The sequence below is a fragment of the Ictalurus furcatus genome, chromosome 3, assembly GCF_023375685.1.
Source record: "Ictalurus furcatus strain D&B chromosome 3, Billie_1.0, whole genome shotgun sequence".
Taxonomy (NCBI): domain Eukaryota; kingdom Metazoa; phylum Chordata; class Actinopteri; order Siluriformes; family Ictaluridae; genus Ictalurus; species Ictalurus furcatus.
The window spans coordinates 8,296,976-8,322,649 of record NC_071257.1 but is presented as its reverse complement, the minus strand read 5'-3'; the positions used below and the strand labels follow the sequence as shown (position 1 = coordinate 8,322,649).

The 25,674-nt window shown below is 37.6% G+C and overlaps 1 protein-coding gene across 2 annotated transcripts; it reads right to left on the bottom strand.

Moving 5' to 3' along the window:
* Positions 1–448: 448 nt before the first annotated feature.
* mertka (c-mer proto-oncogene tyrosine kinase a) lies at positions 449–25,395 on the bottom strand. 2 transcript variants are annotated; one of them, XM_053620620.1, is made up of 19 exons: positions 25,062–25,395; positions 23,219–23,498; positions 21,526–21,626; positions 21,257–21,427; positions 16,737–16,823; positions 16,501–16,616; positions 16,109–16,292; positions 14,667–14,812; positions 11,228–11,363; positions 10,331–10,478; positions 9,678–9,766; positions 8,919–9,014; positions 8,699–8,779; positions 6,826–6,930; positions 6,151–6,269; positions 5,554–5,657; positions 4,418–4,577; positions 4,089–4,225; positions 449–3,746 (listed from the first exon to the last, which is right to left on the bottom strand). In XM_053620620.1, exons 1-19 carry the CDS (start codon positions 25,129–25,131, stop codon positions 3,317–3,319), a joined length of 2,760 nt encoding a protein of 919 aa, XP_053476595.1. In that variant the 5' UTR covers positions 25,132–25,395; the 3' UTR covers positions 449–3,316. The 2 variants fall into 2 exon arrangements, with proteins under 2 accessions (XP_053476595.1, XP_053476596.1); XM_053620621.1 differs by having other exon boundaries at positions 6,826–6,918; positions 25,062–25,394.
* Between the last annotated feature and the right edge of the window lie 279 nt (positions 25,396–25,674).

Below are 25,674 nucleotides of genomic sequence, written 5' to 3'. Positions count from 1 at the left end.
GCAACTTTGGCATTTCATGGCCACTGCGTAATAAATAGTGGCCAGTTTTTATTTTAAAAAACAGCCATGTCATTTCTACAAATCCATAGCTAGCTAAGGAATCATAATAGATCTAATCATAATAAGTCCCATTTTTTTCTTTCTCCTTTATATATTTGATGTATTTTGAGTATTTGCATGTATGTATATTAAGTGTTGTCTATATATGTGAAGCACCTATGATCTGAAGTTAGGACTGCTAAATATTAAATCCCTTACATCTAAACCACTTACTATACATGAAACTATAACTGATCAGGGATTTAATGTAGTTTGTTTAACAGAATCTGTGGATTGGATCAAAAGAGTACATAGCTTTAAACTATAGCTTTTGCAACAATACTCTAAGATGTAAGCATATTTTATTAACATAATGGGCTTGGCCTGTAAAATAAGCCTATTCAATCATTTGCGTTAAATATTTGCAGGCCACCAGGGCATTATTCTGAATTTCTACCAGAAGTTACAGACTTCTTATCTGTAATATGGTTGTTTCAATAGAAAAAGCAGTAATTGTTGGAGATGTCAGTATACACTGTGATAACCCACAAGACTTTAGCCGCTGCCATGGGATGAATTCGGTTACATCCCTATAAGATACTGTATATACTGCTGTTCCACGATGCAGAAAAACTAGTTCATGCCTTTATTACCTCTAGGTAATGCTGTCTGGATGTTCTAGTAGTTGCTTAGACAAGCTCAGGACAAGTGAGAATGTAGCAGCCAAAGTCCTTACTAGAACCACAAAGTATGGCCATATTAATTTTTTTATTATTTATCCATGCCTCATTGGCATCCAGTAAAATACCACATTGATTATAAAATACTACTAATGACCTATAAAGCACTGAAGGATCTTGCCCAAAAGTACCTGAGCAGATTATCATCTGCCATGTCTGATTCGATCAAAAGATGCAGGCTCTTTCTTAGTACCTAGCATAATGAAGACTATAGAAGGTCCTGGTATTTGAACTCATAAATTTCCAATTAGTAGTCCACATCTTAACCTCTGAGCTACCACTTCTCACCACTATGTTTGGAGACTTTTAGGACACCCTGTAGAATTGAAAAATGAATTGAATTGAAAATCAAAACCAGTGGAAAATAAAAAGCAATAAAATTGACTTCCTTCAGAGGTTTCTATGACACTACAGAGCTGTGAAAAAGTATTTCCTGATTTCATCTTGTACTAAATAGTTTTAGATCTTTAAGCGAAAAACAACATAAAATAAAGGAAACTTGAGTAAACACACAATACTGTTTTTTTTTTAATTGAAGCAAAAAAATCTATCCCCAAAAATGTTATACCCAAAATCTATCACCAATGTGGAAAACTAATTTCCCCTTAAACTTAAAATCTGTTTGTGCCAGCTTTAGCAGCAATATCTGCAACCAAACGCCTCCGATAACTGGAGATCAGTCTTTCACTTACTTCTAGGACTAGGATTTAATCCTGTGCTTTGGATTATTGTCTTGCTGCATAATCCAGTTGCGCTTGAGTTTCAATTTACGGACTGAAGACCGGACATTCTCCTTTAGGATTTTCTGATAGAGAGCAGAATTCATGTTTCCCTCAATTATTGCAAGTTGCCCAGGCCCTGAAGCAGTAAAACATCCCCACACCATCACACTTCCACCACCAGGCTTGAGCATAGGTATGATGTTCTTTTTGTGGAATTCTGTGTTTGGTTTACGGCAGATGGGACCCCTGTCTTCCAAACAGTTCCACTTTCGACTCATCAATCCACAGAACATTCTCCCAAAATGTTCAGATGAGCCTTAATGTTCTTCTGGGTCAGCAGTGGTTTTCAACTCACTACTCTTCCATTGATGCCATTTTTGCCCAGTGTCTTTCTGATAGTGGAGTCATGACCTTTTTGATGCAAGAGAGGCTTGTAGTTCCTATGATGTTGTCTTTGGCTCTTTTGTGACTTGCTGGATGAGTCGTTGTGGTACTCTTGGAGGAATTTTGGAAGGTTCTGAATGATTTTTGGAAGAATACACTTCTGGGAAGGTTCACTACTGTGCCGAGTTTTTCTCATTTGGAGATCATGGTCCTTTGGACTGTGAAGTGTGGTCCTTTGGAGTCCCAGAGCCTTTGAAATAGCATTGTGTTACTGGGCAAGACCTTTTAACCAACTTTGTGCTGTTGAAAAAGTTATATTTAAGTGTTGATTTGATTGAACAGGGCTGGCAGTAATCATGCCTGGTTGCATCTAGTCCAGCTGAACCCCATTATGAATGCACTTTCATAGATTAACAAATGAGAATTAGTAACTATGGGGGTAAATACATTTTCACACAGCCCTGGTTGGTATTGGATAACTTTTTTGCTTCAATAAATAACATAATTTAAAATATTGTGTTCTAAATTTTGTGTTTACTCAGTTTGCCTTTATCTTAGATTTTGTTTTCATTTCTGAAACAATTTAGTATGAGATATACACAAAAACAGAAGAAATCAAAGTTTTCCACAGCACTGTATGTCAGCCCATAGCACAGTACAGCACTGATTTTAAGGTATATCTGAATAGACATTGCCTACCTACCTACCTACATACCTACATACATACATACCTACATACATACATACATACATACATACTCCCAATATAAACAAAAATATAGTTTAATAACAAACAACATATTTATATTTGCAATTAATTTCAGAAACACCTGTTACACATAGCAACACAATTTTAAAACCTCTGGACTATTCATGTACATCATATTTCCAACTGCAAGAATATATATATTTAATTTTATGTACATAAGATCTGTTAAACGTACACTGTTAACAATACTATTGCATTATTTTTCAGTTTGAAATTGCAGTGAATCCTTCAAACCCTTAAACATCTGGCTGATATCCTTATGTGCAGAGTAGAGAAAGATGGAGTCACTTTTTTTGAGTCCCCCTAAAAAGCCTTCCTTGTGCTGGATGGAAGGTTATTTTCTGTCTACCTCAGCTTGATCTAGACACAGATTTCTGTAAAGCAGATTTGTGACAATGTCTACTGAGAAGAAGAAAAAAAAAGAAAAAAAAACTTACACAAATGAATTTAACTAAATTGGCCATATATACTTACGGTGGCAGAAACACACCAGCATCTATGTTTCCATGTATACTTTCACACATTGCTTCTAACCTGGTACTTAATAATCAGGTCAAATTAGATATCATTTGAAGGTTTGTAGTGGAAGATATCAAAAGGAAAAATCAGATTTTTTTTTACAGACAAAACAAAATGTAGCTGTTAAGTTTGCAGTTTGTAGTTCATAGTAAATGTGTTGTCTCACTAGAGACTTGATGCAGTTCTGTTGAGTCAACAGCGTTCTGCTCCGAATTCGTCGCAGCTAAAAGTAGAGTGTCCACAGTGCTGCTCTGTCCCGATGCACCAGGCTCCTCTGAGGGGACAACGATAACGTAACGGTCATCGTCATCTGCAGCCGAGCTCTTGTGAACGTCCACGGTCACTATGGAGGTGTCCATGGTCTGGCGGCTGAAGGATGGTGAGGAGGTGAGAACAGGGCCCTCTAACGGTACCTGTGCCAGCTGTTCCTCCTCAGAGACAGTGGTGTTGATGTAAATGATTTCCCTCTTGTCAGAAAACTTCTCTGCCAGCTTCTCCAGCATCTCCTTCACCTTTGAAAAATCAGGCCGGTCCACAGGGTCGGCACACCAGCAGCTTAACATAATGTTATACCTGCAAAATGCAAAAAGTGCTGATTATATTGTAGTGACAGGTAACGGCCTTCATTCTTTACATAAATATGAACACGTACAGTGGTGATGCATCTAAATACAATGCACGGATTGAGTCACAAAGACGACTTTGTTGCTTTTAAAACCTTATGCCTAATGTTTCCGTAAAGAAACAAAGTTAACAAGCAATGTGTACACTCAGAAGGACAGGTTTCATCTAGACATAAATTAAGCATAGTCTTACACTACAAATAGATTTAGAGAATCCAGTAGAACAAAACTAAGCTTGTGCTTGGAAAATTCATGTCAGTGGGAAAAAAAGACAAATATCTAAGACACTCACAGTTCGTCCAAGCAGTCATTTGGCTGCTTCAACCTGTGGCCTTCCAAGAGGTACTCATAAATCTCGTGGTTCTGGACACCAGGGTATGGAGTCATACCTCGAGTAGCTATCTCCCACATGGTTACACCAAATGCCCACTGAGGGGAAACACAGAAATGATCATAAGTAATAAATATGTGAACAAGCCACTGAGCATCAACATATTCTGCACTCCAAATCCTCAATTGTCACGGCGCTTTAAATGTCAGTGTGTTATCTGTTCTGACACATTAATTGAGTGGACTAGCAATCCATTCTTAAACTGAAATCAATGTGCAGATTCTTCTTACCACATCACTTTTCACGGTGAAGACTCGGTCCGCTAGACTTTCCACAGCAATCCACTTTACAGGCATCTTGGCTATCCTGCCCTGTCTGTAATAATCTCCACTGTAAATCTTCTTTGACAGGCCAAAGTCCGCCACACAGACAGTCAAGTCATCTCGTAACCTAGGAAGACATATACAGGAATGAGTGGAAAAAAAAACCATACATAACATTTCACACATAACAGTCTCTAGAGTTTACACAGAATGGTGCAAAAAACATTGAGTGAGCGGCAGTTCTGCGGAAGGAAATGCCTTGTTGATAAGAGAGCTCAGAGGGCAATGGCCAGAAGGCTACAATAACTCAAATAATTACTCTTTACAACTGTGGTGAGCAGAAAAACATCTCAGCATGCACAAAACATCGAACCTTGAGGTGGATGGGCTACAACAGCAGAATATCACATTGGGTTCTACTTCTGTCAACCAAGAAAATGAATCGGAGGCTATTATGGCCACAGTAAAACTTTCTTTTACTTTCACACTATCCGTTGTTACCCAGATGAGGACGGGTTCCCTTCTGAGTCTGGTTCTTCTCAAGGTTTCTTCCTCAGATCATCTACGGGACTTTTCCTCGCCACCGTTGCCACCGGTTTGCTCAATGGGATAAATTCACACACTTAAAATCTGTGTCCCGTGTTTATATATTTCTGTAAAGCTGCTTTGAGGCGATGACCGTTGTTAAAAACGCTATACAAATAAAATTGAATTGAATTTAACAGGCTTATCAAAACTGGACAGCTGAAGATTAGAAAACAAAATCAACTGTTTTTTTCCCCTGAGTCTTCTACTGTCTAGTTTGGGTGAGTGTGTTTTTAATGTAATTTAAAAGTTAATATGAAAGCTCATTTTAAAGCAGAATTAATAATCTAATTTCTTTTGCACATTTGTCCAGCCATATGCTACTCCTTCCCATATTAACCTGGGTGTTTAATTAAACCAGCTGCACCTAGCAAGCAACCAAATATTAATGACTTTAATTTTACAGTTACATTTCACAGTGATGAATTGAGGAAAAATATTAGAGTGCTACAACTTAAGCTATAAAAGATGTAGCTGTTTATAAAGAAAAACAAACAAACAAAAAACGTAGTACTTACATGCAATTCCGTGCTGCAAGGTCTCTATGTAGGAAATTTCTGTTGCTGAGGTATTCCATTCCCGAAGCAATGTCAATCATAAACCTCAGAAGAGTTGGGAGATGCTAGGATAGACACAGTGTGCAAATCATATCTCATACACATACACATTTGACTTACTATCCTTCCACTGCCATGATTATTAATGCAACAATTAGTGCTCTGTCTACTCCTAAAGCTAACCATAACCTTAATCTCAGTAACTGTAAGGAAATATTTTGGCTCTTAGTTCTGTTTTTTTTTTTAAACAAAAGCTGCAGTTTTTGAGAAATAAATAAATAGATGAATAAATAAATAAATAAATAAAATTCTTGCAGCAAAATGTCACCACAAGGTAAAAATATCACATTCATATCCTTCTTGGGTCATTTGGTCTTTAGCAATACATAAAACTACCCCCACACCCACACATACAAACTTTGTAAACTTAAGAGTTAAAACATTATAAAAGGCTAATTTCATAACTAAACCCCCAAAAAACTAAATGACATTGAATTTAAGCAAAAAATAAAAACAAAGCACAAATGCAGGAAAAAAAACACCTAAAAGTTAACATACCAATGGACTGCTTTCAAGCCGGGATCGAAGAAGAAAGCTGTGCAGGTCTCCGTACCTCATGAAGGGAAGGATGACCATCGGCTTGGGGAAGTGGCCTGGACCCACATCTAAACATACACCTGTATGTATGGGTCAAAAAAGAAAGCTGAAAAGAGTATGTTCCAACATGACAACTCAGTTGGCCTGCACAGAGCCCTGAATTCAACCCCACTGAACACCTTTGGGATGAACTGGAATGCTGAGCGCACCCCAGGCCTCCTCACCCAACACCTCACTAATGCTCTTGTGGTTGAATGGGCAATCCTCTCAGCCATGCTCCAACATCTAGCCTTCCAAGAAGAGTGGGGGCTGTTAACCCAGCAAAGGGGGACTAAATCTGGAATGGAATGTTCAAAAGCCCATGGGCTGTGATGGTCTGGTGTTTAGTATAATACACAAAGTTTCCAGTGAAACAGAATGTTTCAGACAAAAGTCCTTCATCAGCTGTGCAAGCCAAGTGCTTCTGAAGTTGTAGAGCTGTAATATATACAGTGTATGCATGCATGTATGTATATAGGGTAGTAAGAAACATGATGCTTACTAGAGCCCACTGATTTTTATTAATCATTTTTGCATACTGCGATGCAAGAAGCATTTCTTCAGAGGACATAAAATAACCAAAAACTAACATCTTACCTAGTAGCCGAATTACGTTGGGGTGGTTAAAGTCCTTCATGCAGGCAGCCTCATTCAGAAACTCTTCAATCTCCCTCTGAGAGAAATTATCCACTGGAAGAAAAGCTATACTTTGGTTAAACATTTCCACTTTTAATTAAACAAATTGTAAAGGGGTGGCGAGTCCTATTTAAATCCATAAAAACACAGGAAAAATCCACATACACAAACATACTGTATACAATTATACAGTGTATCATTATTAAATATTTCAAGAATAATATGAAAAATATTTATTCCTTCACTGGTTAACACTGGTTATTATAAACCTTTTTAAAGAAAAGTTCTTTAGTGATTGCTTTGCCACTTCTGCAGGTTGAACTCCAGCACACAGAATCAAACACTCTGCATTACCAATACAATTAATGTGACTACTCTACTAATGACTCATGTAAAAATTAATGGACATGTATGTAAATATGAATGAAATTAAAATGTCAATAATACAGTGCTGTGAAAAAGTATTGATTTCTTCTGTTTTTGTGTTTCATCTCATACATCTCAATTGTTTCAGAAATTTAAAAATCTAAGATAAAACAAAGGCAACCTGAGTAAACATAAAATACAGTTACTAAATGATGATGCTATTTAGTGAAACAAAAAAAAGTTATCCAATACCAACTGGGCCTGTGTGAAAATTTATTTGCCCCCGTAGTTACTAATTCCCCAAATCTATGAAACTGCATTCATAATGGGGTTCAGCTGGACTAGACACAACGAGACCCGATTACTGCAAACCCCGTTCAATCAAATCAACACTTAAATAGAAATTTTCAACAGCATGAAGCTGATTCAAAGTTGAAAGAAATTCCAGAAATGATGAGGAAGAAGGTGATTGAAATACATCAGTCTGGGAAGGGTTACAAAGCTATTTCAAAGTCTCTGGGACGCCAAAGGACCACAATGAGAGCCATTATCTCCAAATGGAAAAACTAGGCACAGTAGTGAACCTTCCCATAAATGGCCGACCATTAACAATTTTTCCAAGAGCACAGCAACAACTCATCCAGGAAGTCACAAAAGACACAAGGACAACATCAAAGGAACTGCAGGCCTCTCTTGCATCAATAAAAGGTTGAATAAAAAATTCAAGACTCCACTATCAGAAAGACACTGGGCAAAAATGATACCTACAGTCAAGTATGTGTGATGGTGTGGGGATGCTTTGCTGCTTCAGGGCCTGGGCAACTTGCAATAATTGAAGGAAACATGAATTCTGCTCCCTACCAGAAAATCCTAAAGAAGAATGTACGGTCTTCAGTCCGTAAATTGAAACTCAAGCACAACTGGATTATGCAGCAAGACAATAATCCAAAATGTAGGAGTAACTCCACCTCTGAACAGCTCAAAAAAAGCACAATTTAAAAGTTTTGGAGTTGCTTAGTCAATGGGGGGGGAGTGGTATTCCCCTTGCATCCCTCTATATAATCTTTTTTTTTTTTTTTTAAATCCACCATAGCATTTTTGGTAAAGGATAACTTTGCTAATTATTCTGACAAAACTCTCTCACTCACTCACTTATTCTGGTTGCAGTGGCTCTGGAGCTGATCGTTGTAATACTGGGTGTGAGGCAGGGATACACCCTGCATGGGGCAATTTATCTTAGCCTACCTACTGGCATGTTTTCGGGAGATAAAGGAAACCAGAGAACCCAGAGGAAACTCATGCGAACAGAGGGATAACATGCACAGAAACTTCACACAAATACTAACCTGAGCTCAGGATCCAGCCTGGGAACCTGGAGATGTGAGGTGGCAACACCACAATGCTACCCAAAACATGTACACAGACATTTCTAATTACCATTGCCAAATAAGTGTTAAACTGGACTTACATTTCATTGTCTTCACAGCAACTTTTTCTCTCGTTCCATCAGGCCAAGTTAGTTGTCCCTCCATTACGGAACCAAACTCCCCTGAGAAAAGAAACATGTCAGTGATACAGTTTTAAAAGAGATACACCTGAACACCTTGTAACATCTTTACAAAGAATGTGGTTTCACTGTCCATAAAACAATCCATTCTGCTCGAAATCAGTGCTGAAATGGTTCTAACCTTCTCCAAGGACTTTTCCGATGGCAAGCAGATTTCTTAAAATCATCACATCCTGAAGCTTGGTCTGAAGTTCTTGACTGACACCCAGGTTTGTGACTAGAAGGGCAAAGCATATTGAGGTTAAAAACTGAAATTGCAATGTAGCTTTTAACCAAAATAAATAAATAAATAAAATCAATCAAAACACTAATGTGCTGTATGACTGGATAAAGAGAACACAGCTGTGGCTCTGAATTACACTACTACGTTAAACTATATGGAATAACGATATAAGCACACACATACTGAATGCTGAGAGGTTTTCTGGATTTTATGTTTGTCTGGGTGCGTTCTCTTTTGCTCTTTTGTTGAGGTGATTGATGACCCAAAGTATTCTAAGGCTTCTAATAACTCTAATATAATAATAATAATAAAAAAACCTTATATATATATATATATATATATATATATATATATATATATATATACACACACACACGTGTATAAAATTCACACACACACATATATACATATATATACATATACACACACACACACACATATATATATATATATATATATATATATATATATATATATATATATATATATATATATGTCAGTGTGTCTAATAAAACTGCCTCATGTATATATACTAATATACTCTATTAGACTTACAATCTGCTAAAGTGTTGTTGTACAGTGTTGTACAGTGTTGGCAGATGTCCAAAATCATCCTACTATAAGGCAGGGAAGCAAAGCTGATACTGTTTGACCTACGTGTAATTTCAATTGCCGATCGATTGTAGGACCTCTGAGGTATGTACTCGACAATGGGTGAAAACTTCGCTCCGATTCCAAGCAACCTCCTGTAGGGGGAGGCAAATACTCGCATGAGACTCACAGAGCCAAAAAAGAAAACCCTGCAAATAACAGCCATCAAACTAGTGGCCATTTCAATGAAAAGCATAATTAATCAGGCTGCTAAAGTATAAATTATCTGCCACTATGAGCATAGGACACATTCTTCTAGGAATCTGGTGTGAGTCAGAGGCTCCATAGTGGATGCCAGAGAATGATTGGGGGGGGGGCTGTTTTTATTTTTGTTCCTGACACAAAGCTGTCAGTGACTCTTGGGTTATTTTTCTCACGTCTTCAAGAGCTACAGTATGTACCTACCAGAGTAGCAGCTATGGGGAAAAAGAAAAGTATGTATATTTATTGTGTGTATTTACAGAACTTCAGACTACAGGACTGCGAAAAAGATATCTATTAGGATTTAGACAGCTAACAAAAAGAAATTAATATCACACGGGGTCCAGCCACCAAGCTGTTGGGCGTGATTTTTAGATGTGACTGATGCAAAGCACTTTTTAAATAGTGTATTTTTAAGTGAGGTAAGACGGAAGATGAAAACGTTTATCCAAACTCACCCTAGTCGAGACTCTAGCATCCGGGTACGCATGCATATAGCAAAAAACATCACAAACATCACAAGACAGACACCGCAAATCATTGCCAACACAATGTACACAGAGTCTGAACCATGTGCGTCTGGACTGGAAGATGGGGAGGGCATATCTGGAGAAAAAACAAAAACAAACAAACAAAAAAACAATACCAATAATATGGTATGATGATCACCCAATAAGATCGTATGATGATCTTTAAGGCTCAGAAACTATGAAATACAGGGTAACTTTAGAAATCATTTGTGCCCAAATCAGCAGCTTATTAAGGGCTCATGGTTTAAAGAATTGGGTTCCAGATAAATGAAACTGATCACATTTGCTTGTCATATCTGTGTTCACTGATATGATGTCTTTAAGAGTACCCAATTGTCATTTCTTGATTTGTTCATGAATCAGCCAATCATGTGGCAGCAGCACAATGCAGAAATCATGCAGATACAGGTCAATAGCTTTAGCTAATGTTCACATCAAACATCAGGATGGGGGAAAAGTCTGATCTCTGTGATTTTAACTGTGGCATGGATGTTGGTGCCAGATGTGCTGGTTTGATTTACTGGGAATTTCACACACAACAGTCTGTTTACACTGAATGATGCATAACTGCATAAATGAGCAGGTGTAAGGGTGTTCCTATTAAAGTGGACAGTGAGTGTAAGATTGACTGGGGGTTGGCATCATTTCTTTGTTCTTTCCAGTCAAATAGGAAATCTCCAAGGTGAGTAAAAAAAAAAAATCAAGGTGGGGTATTCTATGCAACAACAACAAAAAATCATTAGGTAGTTTCTAAAATAAAGGAATTACATATTCGTGAATCCTTGCCCATTAGTGACTCGCAATGTTATTAACTGAGGTTCTCACCAATCACTGGGACAAAGACAGAGTAACGAGAGCTTCTAACTCCACATCCAGCCTGTGTGCAAGCCATCACTTCCACAGTATATGTAGTGTTAAACTCCTGCATGGCCACTGCTGCCTGTGTAGAGATACTGCGAATCTGAGACACACAGATAAAGAGCTCAAAGTTAGATTACACATAGAAATGTTTTTTTAATTGCAAATTCTCCTTAAAAAAAAAATTGTGTACACAGAAATACCAGCCCATTACAAGGACTTGATTTCCAGGAATACAATATTCAAAAGGAAACTAATTTAACACATGCATCAGTGGGAAAAAAAAAAGAAAAAGAAAGGAATTAAATTAAGTAACTGAAGTTCATCTTTTGAAGGTCAAAAGGTCATCTACTGTTTAAACTGGGGAATGGAAAGGAACAATGCTGACTTACGACATATCACAGTCACAAGATGAGTCATGCAGAAATACAAAGTGGCAAACATTAAGGAAAGAGGAAGAAAGACCATTTCTCAAAGCACGCTGGAAAAACAGACAGGCATGTGACAGAAAGACAGCTCAGCTTGGCACAATCACAACTGTACCTTCTGTTCCAAAAGCATGACAGTACATCAGCTAACACAGCTGACGAGAAATCAAAAAGTGCAATTGTTACCGAACAGCTGGATCCTTAACCTTGGCTTGAATGTTATGGCTAATAGTTAATTCCCCATCGACAACTCGTCTTTAAACATGCACATAACAATGATGACATACCAGCTGAATTAAAGCCAAGCAACAGGTGTTAGAGTGCAATCAGGTGCAGTTACACACTTCCACACTTCCAGTAACTGGTGTTATACAACAGTCATATTGTGAATCACTTCTAGAGAAAAGAGCAGCACAATTTGCTTTTCACTTCCACAGTGAAATTCTATTCAGTCAATGATGACTCATGGTCCAGAGACAAAAACCTTTCCATTTCCACACCGTCCTTTTCCCTTGCCAAGGGAAGACTGATATTCAATATAGAAAAGCCACATAAAACACTGGCTTCTTCGTGAATATACAGGGTGACCGAAAAAAAGTCGATGGGAAGGTCCACAAAAACATGATACAGTGGCTGAGAAAATGTGTAGCGCGTAAGGGTGAACATGTAGAGCATGTTGAAAACAATAAATACAAAATTAAATATATCTAGTTTGCCTCTTGTTGATTCCTAACTTTTCAGACACCCTGTATAAACTATTAAATTATGCTAAATTATATCATATAAATGATTATGATGATATATGTTGAAATATATGATAAAACAGGTCATCTCTGATTTAAAAAAACAAACAACCCTTTTCCTGATAATTACTAATCAAAATCACAAAATCTGTTTCCTTTTTTCCTGAGAATAGTCCAGCTACTTTAGTTCGAAGCTACAAAGAAATTATCCAAGATGCAGGTCATAGTCCAGGTAAGGAAGCTTTTACTCAGTGTGCTATATCAAGCTACACAAAAACAACTGCATAATTATAGCGGAGTGGCACTGCAGAACAATGCAGATGATGACGTTTAGCAATTCTCAGGTACAGTAGATTTAAAATCATAAGGAAGTTTGGATATGACAGTAATTTCACTGGGAAGGTAAGTGGAAAAAAGATAAAAACATCAACAAAAGGCTTGATCATGGTTAGGCATCTTCTAGAGATTTACTATAGCAAGTGACCAACTTGCATTTGAAACATTTCTGCAAAATATAAGGACTAGGCCTTTCCTGCCCGAGGCACAATATGAGTGTCAAATTACTTCTTACTAATACACTGACTCAATGTAATACGCAACATAACTTACATTTGTAAGATAAAATGTAATATGACCAATGTGACCCAATGACCTTTTTTATTTTTATCTTTTAATACTCACTGTAAATGTTGTAAGGCGTACAATGACCCAATCACTATACAAGCCACAAAGTGTGTATCTAAAGTGTGTGAAGCAACAGTCTTCTCTAGTTAATGCATCAAAGTGATATGTGAGGAAAATACACACATAAAACATGAGAGAAGCCTCATACTTCCACTGGATTTGCAAGTTGTTTTGTTCCAGTTTGTAGACACAAACAATTCCCACTCTCTAGCTAAGTTCCCCCGTCTCACAACAGCAGACGGGGTGAGAGCTTATACGTGCTTCCTCTGACACACAAGAAGCTGTCCCATCTTTTCAATCTGTTGCTCATGCAGTGTCACAGGGGAAATAGTAATGTCATCTTCCCCACCCAAACAGCCAATTATCCACAGATAACATCGTCAGGAATCAAACTCCCAATCCCAACACCTTACTTTTGATCCACTCAGAAGCCCAAATCTGCTAGTTTTTTTTTCGCAGTCAAGAAAGAACAAATCCAGGGGGTCTTAATGTAAATTTACGGCACATGCAGAACTGCCAAAACATAAAACATTTTAGGCAAGCTTTAAAGGTGATGTTTGTAAAAAACTGAAAATGTTTTAAGACCTGTAATAATCTTATCATCCAAAAGGTGCCTTATAAAGATTTGCAATATTTTCATGCATATTTTTATTCAGCATATTATTTCCTTTTTTCTAAATATCAAAAATAGGCTTCACCCCAGCTGAAATAGAGCTGCTAAGTTCTGCCCTTTTCCCCTAAAAGACAACTCATGAGGTCAGTTGACAAGGAAGTGTCAATGTTGATAGTATTCGTTCCTTTAAATAAAAAAAAAATTCTTAGGAATTTCATAACCGTTTGAGGCAAAGGAGCACAACAGAAAAGCATTCTCCCAGTCATCGGGAGATCACAAGCTTGAATCTCGACGATGCCACGGCCATCCTTGGCTGGGAGCCAAAGAGGCAAACCTGGCTGTTACGCTGCCCTGTAATGCAGCAAGAGCAGAACTTCTAAGATCTGAAAACTGCATTTTCGTTTTAAAACGCTTGCTGTCTGCACTGCCGTTTTCAAACGGTTTCCAAAAATTGCTTGCCCACACTGAAATGTCTGAAAATGCTTACATCCCTATACTGCACATGCGTAACAACGTAAGAAGCTTTGGCATGCTGCATTTATTTATTTATTATTATTCACTTTTTTTTTTAATATACTTTCCGTCTCTTTGAATTGTGAGTGAATATTCCGTCCACTTTGAAAAACTGCAATCTGAAGGTTGTACAAAGTAACATTAATCTTAAACACCGCTATCAGACTGGATAGCAGGCATAACGGCTGCAGTACATTGACCACCATCTTGTTTGTTCTGAGTTGAATGGGTCACATGACTAAGAATTCATCTCCGTTTTCTCAGGCCAACGCGAAAACAGCATTTTCAGATTTACTTCTTGTGTCTTGGAGGAAGCATGCGTTATCCTTTACCAGGCCGAGTTGGTAGACGTCTTATGGTAGGGGAGTGAATTGAAAAGGTTTCTAAAACTTCCCTCACCTATAAATAACAAGAAAACAACTAACCTTATTGACATATATCCCATCATTGACAATGACATCATATCCTTGCAGGATGCCGTTTATCTTGTCGGGAGGAGGAGGCTCCCATCGTACCAGCAGCATGGACTCGTTTACATGAACAGTCACATTCTGAGGGGCCACTGAAGGGACTGAAAACATTGAATAAGTCTTTCGTTTGATAATTCATTGCACTGAAACCAAGTTGAAATCCAACACATAGCTAACATGAAGACAAGTGGTGATGTAAACTACAACATTTCCAGATATATCTTGTAATCATATCTGTGCCCCTTCACCATGTAACCGCAAATGTGAGACCAGTCTTGAAGTACTTAAAATATCTCAGAGCCATTCCTTTAGGAATACACAGGAAACATAATCTGAACACACCCTAAACGAAAGGCACATTTCCCCTCCAAAACCACTCCTACTCCCACAAAGTTTTTCCATAAAAAAAATGTGCTGATAGATTGTGACTTTATATCTATTGAAGCATTATAAGTAATTAAGTTATAGTTTCATAATTTCCTGCAATTTCATTAACAATTTATATGTTTTCTTATTGATATGTCAATGAATCTACTGAAGTTATATTCTAACGTTCTACCTACATATTGGTCTAACCATCTTAGTCCAAGTGACATTAGTAGCGTTTACATGGACAACAATAATCCACTCTTAATCCGATTAAGACCATACTCTAATTAAGAAACTACCATGTAAACAGCAATTTTTACTTACCTTAATCTAATTAAGGTCATAATCGAAGTAAGCAATAATCTAATTAAGACAGGTGGAGTACTCCTGTTTTAGTCGCATTATGGACGTGTAGTAGTGACATGTAAACACCTTAATCACATTATGAACGTTGTGTGGGAGTTTTCACCGCATTTTGCGACAGGACACGATCACACACGGCAGTTTTACGTTTTACGGTGAACAAGAGAGTTCGGCTGTGTCACAAATCGCATACTTTCCTACTATAGACCTGTAGTGGGGAAAAATACATGTATCTCGGCTACTATATAGACGGTAACTACGCGATTTGGGACACACCCACCGCGTCAAGCAGTTGTCTATTAGCACGTATAGCATGACAAATAATTAACTGCACTTAAAGCGTTCGTAAAAAATAAATAAATAAATAAAAACACCCAAAACTATATACGGTACCATAACGAAGACGAACTGTATGTTGATACGTGAAATTCTGGAGGGACATCGGACGGCGTGGTGCGGTGACGTAATGATGCGGGCTCTTAATCTAATTATGATCTATAACATGTAAAAAGGGTACATGACAGGAGTATTCTAAAAGTAACTCATGTAAACACCTTAATCACATTATTACCTTACTTAGATTAAGGTCAATAATTAGATTATTGCTGTTCATGTAAACGTAGTCATTGACAGGTAAGTCTGTTTAATTCGAACAGAACACACACCTCCTTCTGTTGTGTTGGTCTGGACCCAGGAGCTGGGTAGCGAGGGGCCAATCTCATTTGTGCAGTACACACTCATGTTATACCAGGTCATGGCTTTCAAGTCAGTGATCTCGTAAAAAAAAGGAGGGATTGACACTTTGTGCACCCTAGTAGGGCTGCCCGACTCTCTGACCAGCTCTCTCACCTAGAACAAAGACAAAACATCAATTATCAGATAGAAATGATTTAATATTAATATATTTTTTGGTGTTCATCTAATTTTGACTGTAATCGCTCAACATCCAAAATTTCTTTAGGCTTCAGTGACTTCAGTAACAACTATAGTAAGAGCTATACTGTGACTTATTACTATTAAGATCGCTGCACAACTCATGTCAAGTTAAATTATTTACAGTGATGTGGCAGTCTCTGAGTGGGGAAAAGCCATCATGTCCAGGAGTCCAACTTAAGTTTAGTTTGTTTGCTTCACGTTTCACCACAGTAACTTTGGAGACCTTGGCTGGAATCTCTGAAACAAATATGCAAGACAACCGAGTTAAGGCTTTGGCTTCATGAATCTTAATAAATTTTCAACTCCAAAGTGGGAATTTTGTTTGAATGCAAGCGAATTCAATCCATGATGTTCTACCTTTAATGTTGACCTGAGCCTCTCTGGAAACCGTGACTCCTTTGGTATTGTGAGCCTCACAGCTGTATTGAGTGGGCGAGTCCACACCTACAGACATGAGAAATGATATTTAATTATATCAGAATTAGATCAATGATTAATGCAATTGAATATTACGATATCATTGTGATGGTATCACTGTGTTATTGAAGACAGTATTCACATTTTGTAATACCAGTAAGACAGTACGAATATCAGCTAAATCCAAAAAGTGGAACTAGGTGTTGTTTGTGGGAAAGGTTCGACTGACTACACTGAAAAATTCAAGATCCTCTTTCACATGTACCTACGTATTTTGCAGTGTGTGTGTGTGTGTCCAAACCATGTTAACCCTTAACATGGCCTCAGATCAGTATTCAGGCCACAATGAAGGCCAGTGGCATTGTTTCCAGTGGGCAAACTAAACCACTGACAGGGTATGCAATTCTCAGTCTGAACATGAAACAGTACCAGGCTTTCTTTCTTTCTAGCCCTGTTTCCCAATCAACCCAATACCGTACACTCAGAAAAGAGCCTGCCAAAGCCAGTGACAGCACAGCCATAATATCCCTTTTGTCTTCGTTTATTTGTCACTTTTTTGCCATGCTTGCACAGAAAAGCTGCCACAATGGGTCTACTATTGCTCTCCCTTTTGTAATAAACAGGAAACTGTTTGTTTGATTGTTTACATGGGTCAAAATATCAACCATATCCATCTCAAGTTCAAGTTCAAGTGGCTTTATTGTTATTTCAACCACATACAGCTGGTATAGTACACTGTGAAACGAAACAACGTTCCTCCAGGACCATGGTGCTACATAAAACAACACACTAACCACATAAGATCTACACATTTTTACAAAGTGTACATGCAAACATTTGCTAACAACAAAAGACAGTACAGTACTACTAAAACAGGACAATAGGCACAATAAGTGACAGTGTAGCGCCAACCAGTTCAGTTTTAGTGTGGAAGTGTCCAATATAACAGGTGGTGCAAAAGATAGGTGCCGAAGAGTAACAATATAATTTAAAAATGCTATAAATGTAAACATACCATGCTATGTTATGCCAAATATGGACATAACAGTTATTGAAGTAGCAGCCAGGTAAAGTGTATCATAGTGACTAGAAATTATATACTATATTTTTTTATAAGCACAGTAGCAGTAAAAATGCAGTCGAGTCAATGCAGGAACGTACAAATATTGAAATGGGAGTGTGATGGCATTCCGAAAAGACCAGATTCGGAATATAATTTCAGACTATTACAAAGTAGCAGCTCCACTTTCAGCCGAGTTCAGGTGAAAGCACGTAGTAGAGGAACAAGTAATAAAGATTACATTACATTGCTTTTCATGTACCATTTCCCAGATGACTATTCTCTCACTTGGTGAATACATAATACAAGTGGGTAGTGCATATGTCAAAACTAAAAAATACTTGATAGATTGTGTAATTAAACGCACTAAACAGACCGCCCATTTAAAGGAAAGTGGAACTTGCTGTGGCACTCCAATGTTAACAATCTGGTAGCGGAAATACCCAGTGACTTTTCCAAAGATCTGTAAATTAATGTAATTTCAGCAAGAGTGTGGTTTGGTTAAAAACAACAATGTTTTTCTCATAGCATACAGAGTGCCTGGTAAGCATTTATGGGGGAAAAAAAAAATATTGTGTCATATGCTGGTCAGCAGGCTAGAAAACAACCCTCACGATCACTTCTAACCTGTTAATGTAAAGACACACCAACAGCTTTCTCTGTGTGTGTGTGTGTGTGTGTGTGTGTGTGTGTGTGTGTGTGTGTGTGTGTGTTACATAAGAGACATATAATACTAGAAAACTGAATGTTTATTGCAATGTAGACTGTAGAAAGGTGGGTCTCATTACTTCAGTAAAGGTAATATAATGCCCTAATTTCTGTGAGTGGAGCCTGCTAGCATTTGCGTATTGCCTCACTACTCTCGAACATTTCTGCATTCAGGGCCTCAATGAGCCCTTTTGTGTGGCTAATCTCATTCTCTCGTGCACGCCCGTTCCCCCATTCCACACACTCTCTGTCCCCTCCCCCGCTTTCCATCTTCCCCTCGTCTATCGGCACACACGCCCTGAACAATGCAAAAAATGTGACCTTTAACCTCTTTGGTCCCACTTTCACAACATCGCAGTCTTTATTGTTTCTAGGTGAGTGGTTTGTTGTTAAATAGAGATAAATGAGCTTAACCAGAAATTTAACAGTGTGTATGTAGTCTTACTTTAACAAAGCTGCAGGAAAGCATCTCATTAAGGCATGTCGAAGAAGAAGAGGAAACGTCAGAATCACTGATTCAGTAACACTTTTCCAGTGCAGTTGACAAAACATTTCACGTATAACAGAACAGAATAATGAATACTAACTAATTACTGCAAAATTACAGTGTAGATATTGCAGACTCACAGATGTCTTGCAACCTGACCTCAACCTAGAAAATGCTTTGTTTACAATGTAGTTTTTCTCTGCCTGTATCAGATTTCACTGGTGCTTAGTGCCAGTGGCTCACGATGACGTTTTTGATAAATCAAAGTCCAACTTTGGGATCTTGTACAGCAAATTTCACCAGTGGCTCAGTGTTTTCCTTGGCTTTAAATCCCCTACACTGTCACTGGGGGCTATTGTGGTGGAGACAGCAATAAAAAATCTCGATAATTATGTTACTTGACTTATCATAAGATATATGTACATGACCTAGATAATTTTTGCTGACGTTGATATTGCCCATGTGTTTACATGTTTGTTTGCTTCTTTACATAAGCAACATTTTAGCCATTTGCGCTGCTTCTGTCCACTTGTTGCTCTAGGGCTGTCAAATTAAAATTTGAATTTTGAATAATTGTCGACTTTAAGATATAAAAAAAAACAACAACACACATTCGAATGCAAAAACTGTGTTCATTAGATTGCAAGATGTGTAGCAAGCACTACCACCGATTTTAAATAAAAAATATATATACTGTTGAAAATAATGACACCAAGATATTAACAATAAACTAAATGTTTTTTGAAGAAGAAAAATGTAGAAAGAATAGTTCTAGTGTTTCAAGTAAACCAGTCATAGTCAATAATGTCGGGGATTGAGCCGCTTAAGCTGGAGCTGAAGCTGAATGGTGAATGAACAGCAATAAACTGAAGCGCTTTACTAGCGGGTTAATTAACTCACCCAAACGCATCCTGTACACATATGAGGTTAATCAGACATTTACACAACATAAACGTAATATTACAACATGCTTCTGCACAAAATGACACGAACGCACTAGTAAACTTGAACTTAAATATAAGGTGCTAGTCATGCTGCGGATACACTATTTCCATAACAATGCACTAAAACACGGACAATGAGTAAGTAAAGCACAAAGAATTCACAATATTGTATTACACTGTCTGAATATTCATTAGAATCAAAAGGTTCATTGTTCTTTGAAAGGGTGTACTTGCATTATTATGCTATTATATTACCATTATATCAGGGGCATAAAACGCTCTTAAAATGACAATAATATCGTTTATCGCAATTATTTCTGGGACAATATATCGTCCAACAAAAGCAGTTATTGTGACAGGCCTAAGCATGCTGTCAATACAATGCAAGAACTCAAGAGCATTGTGAGTTCAGGAAATGTTGCAGTTATATTAAGCTCTTTTAGAACACTGTGGGAGTGGTAATGTGGTTATATAGGTATAATACAGCCAGGCAGATGTGTATGACATAGTCTGATTGACAACTTCTAAACATCCAGGGTTATTCACAGAGGGAAAATACCTCCCAAATACTGATAGCCATGTTGTTATTTCATTGTTTTAAGATTCTGTGTGATGTGGCTATGTGTCATATATGTGACTCATTGCTTTTTCGCATTTTTCTTATCCCTAAGGAATCTGATTATAGCACCTCATTTCCCTTTGAATACTTAGAGGGTCTCACGTGTTTCCTGTTGTTTTAAACTGTTTGGTAAGTGGTGGAATATGAATGGCGTGAATAATCAGAACAGCAGGATATCATAATGCTCTGTTGCTGGCTTAAAACCTATAGAACATACCAAGACTGATATGTGTATTTTTCAAAGCCATTCATGCATCTAAAAATCACCGTTACTTGTCCTGTGTACTTCTTTGTTTCATTTATCATTTAGTTTAAATGCTGATAACAGACACGACACTTCACACACACACAAATATTTTTCGTGAATATTTAGGCCAGTTTGGAAAGATACTAAGCATATTCAGCATACCCATATTCTGTAATATATATGGGAATATGGGATATGGGAATCTCTCCCATAATTCAGAGATCAAATCAAACCATTTAATGTACACTTGAATTAAAACCTTTCAAATTGTTTAAATTTGGTTTACAAAAGTTGGAAACTAATGCCAAATCTTAAGGAGACCAACGGTGATACTCACTGACGGATTAACAAAATCAGCAAGAGCAAAATTTGAGATCCACTTACAAAATGCTTACCTGGGATAGTCATGGTGCTTGGAGAGAGACTGGTATGGTTTAACCTCTGGCCTTGGAGAAGCCACACAATAGTGACAGGATTCGGGGGACCCACAGCCTCGCAGGTCAACGTGAAAGAGCTGCTCCTGCTTACATTTACATCACTTGGCTGTTTTGTAAAGGTTGGTAAACCTGCATTGAGACAACCAGATAACCCGAGTCTATGTTCATAAACTCTCACTAACATAAGAACTTCTTTCTGAACAATGTCAAAATAATAAGGAACTTACCAGCAACCTCAACAATGATGGGATTTGACTCAATCACTTTGTTACTGACGCTCAGTCTGCACTGGTACTCACCAGAGTCAGCTCGCTGAACGCTCTTAATACTGTGAGAAATCAAGATTCAGAAAATCACATCAACAGCATATCACCTTCTAGACAACTTTGACAAGGAGCCAACATCAAAAAGTACAATTGTTTATTTCTAAACTTTCATGCACAAGGACAAAAAATATTTAGCTCAGCCCACTTATGTTCTTGTGGTGATTTTTTAATATATGAAAGTAAAAACAGGGTTTTAGGCTAGGTTTTTAGCCTAAACCTCATGAACCTGATGATCAAAATGATCAAAACATTTGGCATTTGTAAAAAATATTGCCACATTACATCAATCAATCCTACTGGACCAAGTATGATCATACAGTGCCCTCCACTAATATTGACTTGTCAAATATGAGGCTATGAATTTTTGTTCAAACAATTCACAAAAATACTCTGCTCTCATGGATATCAAACAATGGAAAACACAACACAGGTTTATTGAAAAAATATATATCTTTGTTAAATATATGTGCACAACAATTATTGGCACCCCTATGAAGTCATATGAGATATAATAAAAATATATTTGAAGTATATTCCCATTGATATTTAAAAATTTTTAGTACACCTTGTTCAACCATGACTTCCTGTTTCACAGGGATATAAATATGAGGTAATACATAGGCCAAATTCCCTTAGACATTCATAACAATGACAAAGGAGTATAGCTGTGATGTATTGCAAAAGGTTATTGAGCTTCACAACATAGGAAGTGGCCATAAGAAAATAGCACAAGCATTGAAAATGCCCATTTCCACCATCAGGGCAATAATTAAGATGTTCAAGTAAACTGGAAATGTTATGAATCAACCTGGAATTAGACGCGTTTACTGTCTCAATGTACTGTGAAGAGGATGGCTCGAGTGGCCAAAAAATCTCCAAAGATCACAACTGGAGAACTAACAGAAGTTAGTTGCGTTTTGGGTGAGAATTTACAACTACAATTCGAAGTCACCTACATTTCAAGAAAAAATACTCTTATCCAAAAACAAATGTCAAGAGTCTTCAGTTTGCCAGACACTACTGGGACTTCAAATACGTTTGGATTCTATGGTCAGATGAAACCAAAATAGAGCATTTTGGCAATAAACACCAGAGGTGGTTTTGGTGCACACAGAGAGGTAGCCATATGGAAAAGTACCTCATGCCCATGGTTACATATGGTGGTGGCTCTTTAATGTTTTTTTTTTAATTTGAAGGATCTGGAGAGATGCTGTATGGAGGAATGGTCTCAGATCCCTTGCCATGTATTCTCCAACCTCATCAGGCATTATAGTAGAAGACTCAGAGCTGTTATCTAGGCAAAGGGAGGTAGCACAAAAGATTGATAAACAGCGTGCCAATAATTGTTACACACCTATATTTAACAAATATATACTTTTAATAAAACAGTGTTGTGTTTGCAATTTTTTGATATCATGAGAGCGGAGTATTTTTGTGAATTTTGATAACAAAATATCAAAAGGTTAAACAATATAGACAATTTTTCACAGCCTTCTTTGCTCATATTTACCAAGGGTGTCAATATTAGTGGAGGGCAGTGTGTGTGGTCATTCTATTTCCTCAAGGTTTATAAATTAGTTTCTGGTTTTCAAACCTGATAATGGACATCAGATTTACTGTTCCATGACTGTGTACAGCGGTCTGTGTGCCATCAAGTATCTCCTTGCCATCTTTGAACCATAGGATACTCAGGTCCTGTCCCATGTCAGCAAAGTCAATTGAGCAGTTGAATGTGACCTCAGAACCCTCGAAACACTGCATGGTGCCCACAGTGGGTTTGAAGTGTAGTTTCCGGATCTCCTCCTGAGACAAGTGCACACTGGGTACTCGATCGGGCACCACCAAGGTTTCCAAACCACCAAATGGCCCCCCACCTGAAGGTGGCCAGACACAAGAGACACAAACGTGCAACTCAGCAGTTGGCGGACAATATTATGTGGTAATGTCAAATTCAGAGCAATTTTTCAGAGCAATATCACAATACCCAGCTTTTAACATGTTCTGGTATACTTTTTTTTGTTTGTTTACATCCCACAAATGTGCTGACACACATTTACATAATATTTTACAAAAACCCTCACAACTGTGCTATCGTGATCATCATTCAATCACCATTCAATCTGTGATGAGCTCAAAGCCTTTCAAAACCAAAGACAGTTGTCTTCTAAAGCACCTCATTTTGACAGAATTTTCAAGCACTATCCTGTTCATAATAATAATAATAATAAGAGGAAGAAGAAGAAGAAGAAGAAGAAGAAGAATAGTTCACTAGAATACGAATTCAGTTAAAGTTTGAAAATGATGAACTGAATTGTTTACATATGTAAATACGGTGTCACTTTGTTTACTGTTAATTGTTGTCCAGACTGACATTTACAGGTAAATGTGTACTACTTTCTAATAATAATTTTGGCATTTTGCAATTCTTTCCTAGCGTTTTTGCCACTGTTTCTGTCTGTGGCACTTGTCTGTAGTAACAACCTACATCAACAACCCTTCTAGGCTGTAAACGTTCCTATTTTCAGTCGCATCAAACAGTTCATCAGCTTTCAAAGCTTCAATGCCCAGCTCAAATGTAGCCAAAGGAAACTGTCCTTCACGACTGAGATCTGTTATCAGAGGAAGCATATTGTGTTGACTGGAAGCTCTTAATACAAGTGAACTCACATCTATTAGACACTATGGAAAGGATATATACTCAGTGGACGAACTTTTAAACAACTTCTAATTTCCCCATGCTCTCTAGACTAACTTAGTGGTAAAATGTGTAAAGGTAACTATTTTCCTGTGGTTCAAATGGATTAAATAATGAACGCCTGTTTAAATTGAAATGCCCCTGTAATCCTAACTGACCAAAAAACATGAACTTGACTAAAAATGCGACTCAATTTTGAGAACAGATTTGTGAATTGAGGTCATTGAAAATTACCCACAATTCCACACCTTATATTCAAAGCTAACTTAAATGGCTGTTAATCCACTGGATTTTAAAGTTGAAAAGTGTGGTCTATTTTGTGATTTTTTTTTTGAACTCTTAGTTGAATTAATAATAAAATGAACACCCAGATGACAATTGCTATATCTGATGTTTTTAGGATGTTAATAGACTGAGCTGAATTCAATCATCTGACATCTTCATGATTCTTGTATTATAGGATGGCAGAAATAACAACTTATCAATTCGTGCTATTTGAAAACAAACCTAGTCTAGGACACAAGACACTCCAGTTTATTCTCAACTCATTAACAATTACCTTTGCAAATCAAGTTTAATAATAATAATAATAATAACCGTAAATCACTGCTTTGCATATATTTCCCCCACTGACAGAACACCACAAAGATAACACTTTATCCGCACATTATTATTATTATTATTTTTTTACCGACAGTCATTAATGTTAGTGTAAACAGAGCACTGACTCCCGATAACTTACCAACAGTCAAACTGACCGAACACGAAAAAAACCCAAAGACGAGCAACTTTAGAACTTCTGAAGCCATCATTAAATCCTTTCGTCCACCTTAAAAACGAGCACGGTTCTTCTATGGAGTGCGGGGTACAGCTAAACCCAGTTAGCACACGCGCGTTTTTCCACGCATGTTTACAGAAAACGTGGAGCGAGCTTCTTCCAACAGGAGCGACCTTCTCTCGTGCAGGTTTTGGTACAGCAGAGGTTTTTAGTGCGTTCCAGCTGCTCGCGCCGTTTCAGCACCACGCGCGCCATCTCGCGTTAACTTCGCCGTGACGTCATCCGCCATCGACCTCCACTGACGCTGACGACTTTGCTTCATTTCCATTCTGTACAGTCAGTCCATAGCCATAACTTTCCTCAGATTCAGCATGACTGAATATAATAAATGTAAAGGAACCCACTCTTACAAAACAAAACAACAACAAAATCCTCAGTGGTTCTTTTGAATTGCCAAGGATTATAGCTTTTATTACGTGAATGGGAAATCTACAGATAAGAATGCACCGTGTTGTATTTAACAATAATGACGTCCACAACACACTAATCAAGTTTAAACGAACAAGACATCTTCTAT